The sequence below is a fragment of the Mustelus asterias genome, chromosome 19 (assembly GCF_964213995.1).
Source record: "Mustelus asterias chromosome 19, sMusAst1.hap1.1, whole genome shotgun sequence".
Lineage (NCBI taxonomy): Eukaryota > Metazoa > Chordata > Chondrichthyes > Carcharhiniformes > Triakidae > Mustelus > Mustelus asterias.
In genome coordinates this window covers 33287325-33298266 of record NC_135819.1, presented here as the reverse complement: position 1 = coordinate 33298266, position 10942 = coordinate 33287325, and the positions used below count along the sequence as shown (strand labels likewise).

Below are 10942 nucleotides of genomic sequence, written 5' to 3'. Positions count from 1 at the left end.
AGGCAATCATTGAGAAACATGGGCTTCCGGCAGTCTACTTGTTCATTAACTATGGGTGTGTCCTAAAATGGTATAAATCGACACAGTCCCTCAACTCTAGCAGTCTCTCTATACTTTTTTTCAACATGATATTCCATGCACAGTGCAGGTCAAGTGTTGGAAGTACAAGTCAATAAGGATCAGGGTCACTCCGTCACTTGTTCCAGTAAATGCATTCACAGTTTGTGGTAATGAAGAGAGAATGTTCTGGCTTTCGTTCTCAGTCACCATTTCTCTCTGAGGGTATTGTTCTGTACCAAAATGAAATGTCTTGTCTGTGCGAGTCAGTAGATTATTCCCCAAGGGATGAACCAGAAACCGGTAGGTTATACATCTTTATTCTTCGGCAACGATGGCTACTTCACGTCCTCCTCACATTTGCCAATCTGCATCTTTAATATGCCACTTTTATGCAGCAGCCAGAGTTGTAGGAATTCCTCCGGCATGGCATGGTAGCCTGAAAAAGGCATCACATTGTCATAGTAGTGGTGGCTAATTATCCTTCCTTGCAGGTCCATTGAAAATGGCCAAAATCCATAAAGGGTCACATCTTCACAGAGGCCCAAGGCAACACTGACGAGGAATAGGCCTGTGGACAGGCGTTTGGCATGGATTCCCTTGCTCTTCCAGAACTTCTCCGCATTGCGCAGGAAATCCGGATTTGCGAAGAGTATGGTCTGGTTGGCACTGAAGTCAGACAAGGTGTAGTAGGTGCGGAAGGAAGGATCTGTCCCTGTCTTCATGGAGAAGGCTGGCATATAAATGTAGCTGCGACCATACACCTTCATACTTTCCACAAAGGACTTCCGGGACCACAGGAGGTTCTGAAATCTGAAAGATAATCATAGAAATATTGAGTTGTCACGACTAATTTGTTAACTGATGGGAGAACTTTTATGAAAGCATCGATTTGACAGGTAACAATGAATGGCGCCAACCATTTAGCTCTCTATAAAACACATATTTGCATCATCGTGGGTTATCCGCCTTTACTGCTTCCAGGTATTTTAAGGTTTACTGAAAGGGTCAAACAGGTTGATGTGGTGAACTATTGAATTATGCAATTGTCTTTCCGGCTCTCTAGCTCACTTCCTCCTTTAGGACATTTCTTAAAGCTTGCCTCTTTCAACAAGCTTTAGGTCAACTGACCTAATATCTCCTTATGTGGTTTAGTATTGCTTTTGTTTTATAATGCTCTTCTGAAGCACCCTGGAATGTTTTATTACATTAAAGGTAGTGTTTATCGGTTACTGTCATTGGAATAAAGAACTAACAGAGATGTTGGGTGGGATCTTACGGTCTCGCTTGTCCCGAAGCCATAAAATCCTGTCTGAGGTCAACAGACCTTTCCAAGGTCTGCCCCTCTCACGCTCCGATTCCCGTGGTGGGCAGAAGAGTAAAATTCCGGCCGTTAAGTGTCTGTCTTTGCAGTAGAAAACACAAAGAAACCTACCAGAAATATTGGCAAACCAAAGGTCTAAGAGAGTGAAGGATTCAAAAGTATTTAATATTAGCAAAAAATAAAGTGCTGGAGAAATCAATGTGACTACTCATGTCTTCTACTGTGAAGACTGACGCAAAGTACTTATTAAGTTCCTCAGCTATTTCCTTGTCTCCCATCACTAGATTACCAGCGTCATTTTGGAGCGGCCCAATGTCTACTTTTGCCTCCCGTTTGTTTTTAATGTATTTAAAGAAACTTTTACTATCATTCCTAATGTTACTGGCTAGCCTACCTTCATATTTGATCCTCTCCTTCCTTATTTCTCTCTTTGTTATCCTCTGTTTGTTTTTATAGCCTTCCCAATCTTCTGACTTCCCACTACTCTTTGCCACATTATAGGCTCTCTCTTTTGCCTTGATGCATTCCCTGACTTCCTTTGTCAGCCATGGCTGCCTAATCCCCCCTCTGATAACCTTTCTTTTGTTTGGGATGAACCTCTGCACTGTGTCCTCAATTACTCCCAGAAACTCCTGCCATTGCTGTTCTACTGTCTTTCCCACTAGGCTCTGCTTCCAGTCGATTTTTGTCAGTTCCTCCCTCATGCGCCTGTAATTACCTTTATTTAACTGTAGAACCTTCACATCTGATTCTGCCTTCCTTCTTTCAAATTCAGGAAAGTCAGGGGGCAGAGTTGAATATGGTTGCCATCACAAAGGAGAAAGTGCTAGAGAAACTAAAAGGTCTGAAAATTGATAAATCTCCGGGCCCAGATGGGCTACATCCTAGAGTTCTAAAGGAGATAGCTGAAGAAATAGTGGAGGCGTTAGTTATGATCTTTCAAAAGTCACTGGAGTCAGGGAAAGTCCCAGAGGATTGGAAAATCGCTGTTGTAACCCCACTGTTCAAGAAGGGAACAAGAAAAAAGATGGAAAATTATAGGCCAATTAGCCTAACCTCAGTTGTTGGCAAAATTCTAGAATCCATCGTTAAGGATGAGATTTCTAAATTCTTGGAAGTGCAGGGTCGGATTAAGACAAGTCAGCATGGATTTAGTAAGGGGAGGTCGTGCCTGACAAACCTGTTAGAGTTCTTTGAAGAGATAACAAATAGGTTAGACCAAGGAGAGCCAATGGATGTTATCTATCTTGACTTCAAAAAGGCCTTTGACAAGGTGCCTCACGGGAGACTGCTGAGTAAAATAAGGGCCCATGGTATTCGAGGCAAGGTACTAACATGGATTGACGATTGGCTGTCAGACAGAAGGCAGAGAGTTGGGATAAAAGGTTCTTTCTCAGAATGGCAACCGGTGACAAGTGGTGTCCCGCAGGGTTCAGTGTTGGGGCCACAGCTGTTCTCTTTATATATTAACGATCTAGATGACGGGACTGGGAGCATTCTGGCCAAGTTTGCCGATGATACAAAGATAGGTGGAGGGGCAGGTAGTATTGAGGAGGTGGGGAGGCTGCAGAAAGATTTAGACACTTTAGGAGAGTGGTCCAAGAAGTGGCTGATGAAATTCAACGTGGGCAAGTGCGAGGTCGTACACTTTGGAAAAAAGAATAGAGGCATGGACTATTTTCTAAACGGTGACAAAATTCATAATGCTAAAGTGCAAAGGGACTTGGGAGTCCTAGTCCAGGATTCTCTAAAGGTAAACTTGCAGGTTGAGTCCGTAATTAAGAAAGCAAATGTAATGTTGACATTTATCTCAAGAGGCTTGGAATACAAAAGCAGGGATGTACTTCTGAGGCTTTATAAAGCACTGGTTAGGCCCCATTTGGAGTACTGTGAGCAATTTTGGGCCCCACACCTCAGGAAGGACATACTGGCACTGGAGCGGGTCCAGCGGAGATTCACACGGATGATCCCAGGAATGGTAGGCCTGACATACGATGAACGTCTGAGGATCGTGGGATTATATTCATTGGAGTTTAGGAGGTTGAGGGGAGATCTGATAGAAACTTACAAGATAATGAACGGCTTAGATAGGATGGACGTAGGGAAGTTGTTTCCATTAACAGGGGAGACTAGGACGCGGGGGCACAGCCTTAGAATAAAAGGGAGTCACTTTAGAACAGAGATGAGGAGAAATTTCTTCAGCCAGAGAGTGGTGGGTCTGTGGAATTCATTGCCACAGAGGGCTGTGGAGGCCGAGACGTTGAGCGTCTTCAAGACAGAAATTGATAAATTCTTGATTTCTCGAGGAATTAAGGGCTATGGGGAGAGAGCGGGTAAATGGAGTTGAAATCAACCATGATTGAATGGTGGAGTGGACTCGATGGGCCGAATGGCCTTACTTCCGCTCCTATGTCTTATGGTCTTATGGACTAAAATCTGATAAATTCCCAGGACCTGATAGCCCACATCATAAGGTTCAAAAAGAGGTCATTGGAGATATAGTGGATGTGCTCGTTCTGATCTTCCAACATTCCCCAAATTCTGGAACAGTCCCAGTTGGTTAAAAATGAGCAAATGTGACACCACTATTCAAGGAAGCAGGAAGAGAGAAAACACAGGAAATGGACAGGCCAGTTAGTCTAGCATCAGTTCTCAGGAAAATGCTGGAATCCATTATTAAGGAAGTGATACTAGGGCACTAAGGAAATCATAATGTGATCTGGCAGAGTCAGTTTGGTTTTATCAAAGGGAACATGTTTGACGAATCTACTAGATCTTTCTTTAAGGATGTTGCTAGCATTCAAGAGAAAGGTGAACCAATGGGTGCAGTGTATTGGGATTTTCAAAAGACATTGGATAACATACCACGTGCAAGGGCTAAGGGTTCATCGAATTTGGGATAACATATTTGGATGGGGGACTTGGTAATAAACAGAAAACAAAGTGTAGGAATAAATGGGTCGTTGTCTGGTTGGCACGCTGTTACTAGCCGGGTGCTGTAAGGATTAGTCCTGGAATCTCAGTGATTTACAATCCATATTGATGACTTAACTGAAGGGAACAAATGTAATGACATCCAAGTTTTCTGACAATCGGGAGAAAGCAAGCAATGGTGTTTTGAAAAGCATTAAGGTAGACATGTCCCAGGACCTGATGGGATCTATCCCAGAATACTGAGGGAGGTGAGGGAGAAAATTGTGGGGTCCTTTTACAAGATCTTTGTATCCTCTTTATTAACAGTGGAGGTCCCAGAGGACTGGAGAATAACCAACGTTGTTCCTTTGTTTAAGGGCAACGGGGATAATCCAGGAAATTATAAGCCGGTGAGCCTTACATCAGTGGTAGGGAAATTATTAGAGCGGATTCTTAGGGGCAGGATTTACTCACATTTGGAAAGGTATGGAATTATTTGCGATAAGCAGCATGACTTTGTGCGGGGGAGATTTGTCTCACAAACTTAATTGCGTGTTTTGAGGAAGTGACACAAGATGACTGATGAGGACAGGGCAGTGGATGTTGTCTACATGGACTCTCGCCAGGCCTTTGACAAGGTCCCTCATGGCAGACTGATGCAGAAGATGAAGTCACATGGGATCTACAGTGAGCTGTTAAGGTAGATACAGAACTGGCTTGTTCACAGAAGCCGGAGTGGCGGTGGAAGGGTGCTTTTCAGAATGGAGATCTGTGATCAGTGATGTTCTGCAGGAATCAGTGCTGGCACCCTTGCTGTTTGTAATATCTAGAAATGATTTGGATGAGAATGTAAGTGGTCTGATTAGTAAGTTTGTGTGCGACACAAAGATTGGGGGAGCTGCAGAGGAGGATTGCCAGAGGACACAGCAGGATCTTGATAGACTAGAGACTTGGACGGAGAAATGGCAGATGGAATTTAATCCGGACAAATGTGAGGTGATGCATTTTTGAACGTCTAATGCAGGAGGGAAGTATATAGTAAATGGCAGAACCCTTAGAAGCATTAACATACAGAGCAATCTAGGCATGCAGGTCCACAGTTCCCTAAAAGTCGCAGCTAAAATGGATAAGGTGGTCAAGAAGGCGTATGGCATGCTCGCCTTCATTGGTTGGGGCATAGAGTATAAAAATTGGCAAGACATGTTGTAGCTGTATAGCGCTTTAGTTAGGCCACATTTGGAATACTACATACAGTTCTGGTCGTCACATTACCAGAGGAAGTGGGGGCTTTGGAGAGGGTACAGAAAAGCTTTACCAGGCTGTTGTCTGTTCATAGAAATCATAGAAACCCTACAGGACAGAAAGAGGCCATTCGGCCCATCGAGTCTGCACCGACCACAATCCCACCCAGGCCCTACCCCCATATCCCTAGATTTATCCACTAATCCCTCTAACCTACACATCTCAGGACACTAAGGGCAATTTTTAGCATGGCCAATCAACCTAACCCGCACATCTTTGGACTGTGGGAGGAAACCGGAGCACCCGGAGGAAACCCACGCAGGCACGAGGAGAATGTGCAAACTCCACAGAGACAGTGACACAAGCCGGGAATCGAACCCAGGTCCCTGGAGCTGTGAAGCAGCAGTGCTAACCACTGTGCTACCGTGCCGCCCTGTTTGGCAGGTATTAGCTATGAGTAGTGATTGGACAAATTTGGTTTGTTTTTACTTGAACAGGGAAGGCTGAGGAGTGACCTGATAGAAGTGTGCAAAATTATGAAAGGCATGGATAGAATGGGTTGGTTTCCCCAGGGCAAAAATGGCAATTATGAGTGGACAGAGGTTTAAGGTAAAAGGGGGAAAGTTTAAAGGAAATGTGAGAGGCAAGGGTTTTATACAGAGGGTGGTAAGTAGGGGTAGCACGGTGGCACAGTGGTTGACCCTGCTGTCTCACAGTGCCAGGGACCCGGGTTTGATTCCCAGCTTGGGTGACTGTATGGAGTTTACACGATCTCCCCGTGTCTGTGTGGGTTTCCTCTGGGTGCCCTGGTTTCCTTCCACAGTCCAAAGATGTGCGGGTTAGGTTGACTGGCCATGCTAAATTGTTTCTTAGTGTCATGGGGATTAGTAGGGTAAATATATGGGGTTACGGGGATAGGGTCTGTGTGGGATAATTGTCGGTGCAGGCTCCATGGCCTCCTCCTGCACTGTAGGGATTCTATGATTCTAAGTGCCTGGAATGCACTGCCAGAGGAGGTGGTAGAAGCAGATACAATAGCAGCATGTAAGAGGCATCTCGCCAGATACATGAATCGCCAGGGAATAACAGGATATGGCACGTGTAGAGGCAAAAGGCCTTTCATTTAGAAATATGTCATGTGTGTTAGAATGTAACCGGTGACAACTTTGTATTGATATAATGTGACCAATGATAACAAGCTGTAAGGGTCAGCTGACCCAGTAAACCATGGAACCAATTACAGAATGATGTGATGGTCAGCTGACACTATAAATAAGAACCTGTTTGGAATTGTGGGAAACTTGGAGTGGTCCAGAGTGAGGCCCCAAATTTGGAGTAATGATGTTTTCTTTATTAAACCCTTTCTTTGATTTATAAGTTGGAGTAAGTTCTGTTATATTTTTATTGTCTGCATTTGAAGAGTTCCTTCTGAAGGAACAATGTGTTGGTGTAGGTTTGGTGGGCTGAAGGGCCTGTTCCTGTGCTGTACTGTTCTTTGTTCTTCGAAAAAGACATCGGCAAAGAGCAATATAGATAGGTTAAGTTTGTGATCAAGAAGCTGTGAGATAGAATATAAAGTTAATCACAATAGAAGGAAGGAGGAAATGTTGCTGCTCCTTCTGAACACGAAACACAGTAAGTTAACATGAAGGTACAGCAAGAATAAGGAAGGCAAACATTATTGCAAGATGATTGAGTACTGCACAAGAGTGAAGAAATCCTCCAGGAAATATGCAGTGGAATTGAGGCAAAACATCAGCCAAGATCATATTTGTATTGGAAAATTGGGACCATTTTGCTATACTGCCCTCTCTGCTGCCCTCTCTGTTGGGGAGGTGCAAATAAAGTTCATTCAATAATGTATTATACAGTACTGGTTGGTGCAGCAGGCTCAATGGGTCATGTCATCTGCAATTATGCCTATTTCTTATATTTATAAGTTCCACACGAAACAAGATGCCGTCGCAGTGGGTGTGGATCTACAGTAAAAAAAAACTGTTGACCATTTAATACTAATTGACACTAAACATTAGAAAGTTTCTACTTGGCACCTTAGCACAGGACTCCGTCTACACTTCCCACTGCCTCAGAAAAGCAGCCAGCATAATTAAGGACCCCACGCACCCCGGACATTCTCTTTTCCACCTTCTTCCGTTGGGAAAAAGATACAAAAGTCTGAGGTCACATACCAACCGACTCAAGAACAGCTTCTTCCCTGCTGCCAACAAACTTTTGAATGGACCTATCTTGCAGTAAATTGATCTTTCTCTACAGCCTAGCTATGAGTGTAACACTACATTCAATGAACGGTATGCTTTGTCTGTATAGCGTGCAAGAAAAAATACTTTTCACTGTATGCTAATACATGTGACAATAATAAATCAAATCAAAAAACATCCTGCAGCCCTTGATCTTCCATTCACAATTTGAGCTTCCATCCAATAATAATAAGGATGGTAAAGCTTACCCTTAAATCTTTATAGCCCAGTCAGGCATGAAGGTTGGAAGATGTGGACAATAGTCTTTCCCACTGCTTAAGTAAGGAGTCCTCTTCTAAGATTGGAGTTGAGGCTAACTTTACATGTTAGTGCTCCTGGCACAAAGTCTCACTCAACAAGTGGCGTTGGCCAACTGGACGAATGGCTTTGAAAGTCAATATACCCCATTGACTTCACAGAATCATTATAGTGCAGAAGGAAGCCATTCAGCCCATCATGTCTGCACCAGCTCTCCAAAGGAGCATTCTCTTGCTTTTTCCCCGTACCCCTGCACATTGTTTCTGTTCAAATAATCATCAAATGACCTAGTGAATGCCTTGGGTGAACCTGCCTCCACCATACTTCCAGGCAGCGCATTCCAGACCCAAACCACTCTGTGTGAAAAGTCTTTTCTCACATCAGATTGGCTTCTTTTGCAAATCACTTTAAATCTGTGCCCTCTCATACTTGATCCTTTTACGAGCAGGAACGGTTTTTCACTATCTACTCTGAACAGGCCTCTCATAATTTTGACATCTATCAAATTTCCCCTTAGCCGCCTTCTCTCCAAGGAGAACAGTCCCAGCCTCTCCAATCTATCCTCATCACTGAAGTTTCTCATCCCTGGAACCTTTTCTGCACTCTCTCCAATGTGTTCACATCTTTCCTATAGTGTTGGGCCCAGACCTGTACACAATACTCCAGCTGAGGTCTAACTAATGTCTAGGTTCAGCATAACCTCCTTGCTCTTGTACTCTGTGCCCCTATTAATAAAGCCCAGGATACTGTATGCTTTAGTAACTGTTCTCTCCACCTATCCTGCCACCTTCAATAACTTATGCACATATGCTCCCTCTGTTTCTGTACCCACTTAAGAATATTATCCCTTATTTTATGTTGTCTTTCCAGGTTCTTCCTACCAAATGCATCGCCTCGCACTTCTCCACATTGAACTTCATCTGCCACCTACCTGCCCACTCCACCAACTTGTCAATGTCCTTCTGAAGCTTTACACTATCCTCTTCATAATTTGTCATCGACAAACTTTGACATTGTGCCCTGCACACCAAGATCTAGACCATTAATATATCAGGAGTATCATAGGATCATTGAATCCCTATAACACGGAAGGAGGCCATTTGACCCATCAAGTTTGCATCAACCCTCTGACAGAGCATCTTACCCAGGTCCACCCTGCACAATCCCCGCAACCCTACACATTTATCCCACTAATCTCCTAACCTACACATCTTGGGAAACTGAGGGGCAATTTATCATGGCCAATCCACCTAACCTGCACACCTTAAAGTGTGGGAGGAAACCAGAGCATCCGGAGGAAATCCACGCAGACACGGGGAGAATGTGCAGACTCTGCACAGACAGGCTCAAGGCCGGAATTGAACGTGGCTCCCTGGCGCCGAGAGGCAGCACTGCTCACCACGGTGGCGTGGTGGTTAGCACTGCTGCCTCACAGCGCCAGGGACCCGTGTTCGATTCCCAACTGGCTGCCTGTGTGGAGTTTGCACATTCTCCCCGTGTCTGTGTGGGTTTCCCCTGGGTGTTCTGGTTTCCTCCCACAGTCCAAAGATGCATGAGTTCGGTGGATTGGCCACGCTGAATTGCCTCTTCGTGTCAGGGGAACTAGCAGGGTTATGGGGAAGGGGCATGGGTGGGATTGTGGTTGGTGCAGACTTGGTGGGCCAAAGAGCCTCCTTCTGCACTGTAGGATTCTATGATTCTATAATAATATATAATACATATCATCCCTCTCAATTGTCCCGTTACTCATCTCGAGGACCGGAAAATTGGCTAGGCCGTGAATCAGACTTGCTGATCTATGCAGTATTAAATATTCTCGCACTCCGTGAGGTTCGATAATAATACTGCAGCTTCACCTCGCATTGAATCTACAAAAGGATGCAACATGAAGGTCCTCAAAGGAGAAATATTCCAAACCCTAGCAACATCATCCTCCGCCTGTTCTCCGTATAAACCCACCCCTCCCACAAACAGATATACTTGAATTTCTCAGCACTGATGCACTGAAACAACTTTGCCTTCACAGCGAGAGTGACTGTACTTCAAAGCTGAATGAATTGATTGCAGTGAGAGCGAGACTCGCTGAGGACATACCATTGTGCTTGTGTGAATACAAGTTGTTTCTTACCAATGGTTATCGGTAAATTCGTGTACATGTCTGGAGTCGGCAGATTAAATTAGATATTAATTAAAAGCCTCTTTACCCAACAGGAGGTTTATCTAAAAAAAAATTAGCAGTGAAATTTGGAACAGGATTTTGATGTACACTATGGTGTGATTCATTTGTGGCAATTCAACGCCTGGAGGTCATTTGGGGGCAGCTTTAGCGCAGTCATAGAACATAGAACATAGAACATTACAGCGCAGAACAGGCCCTTCGGCCCACGATGTTGCACCGACCAGTTAAAAAAAAAAACTGTGACCCTCCAACCTAAACCAATTTCTTTTCGTCCATGAACCTATCTACGGATCTCTTAAACGCCCCCAAACTAGGCGCATTTACTACTGATGCTGGCAGGGCATTCCAATCCCTCACCACCCTCTGGGTAAAGAACCTACCCCTGACATCGGTTCTATAACTACCCCCCCTCAATTTAAAGCCATGCCCCCTCGTGCTGGATTTCTCCATCAGAGGAAAAAGGCTATCACTATCCACCCTATCTAAACCTCTAATCATCTTATATGTTTCAATAAGATCCCCTCTTAGCCGCCGCCTTTCCAGCGAAAACAATCCCAAATCCCTCAGCCTCTCCTCATAGGATCTCCCCTCCATACCAGGCAACATCCTGGTAAACCTCCTCTGCACCCTCTCCAAAGCCTCCACATCCTTCCTGTAATGTGGGGACCAGAACTGCACACAGTACTCCAAGTGCGGCCGCACCAGAGTTGT

At 44.5% G+C, this 10942-nt stretch overlaps 1 protein-coding gene across 1 annotated transcript in view; it reads right to left on the bottom strand.

The window, feature by feature from the left end:
* Positions 1 to 395: 395 nt before the first annotated feature.
* The window catches only part of st8sia1 (ST8 alpha-N-acetyl-neuraminide alpha-2,8-sialyltransferase 1), a 75210-nt gene continuing 64663 nt past the window's right edge, over positions 396 to 10942 (bottom strand). The window contains exon 5 of the mRNA XM_078234693.1: positions 396 to 870. Within this exon, the coding sequence (XP_078090819.1) occupies positions 396 to 870 (475 nt within the window). The remainder of the gene's footprint in view (positions 871 to 10942) is intronic.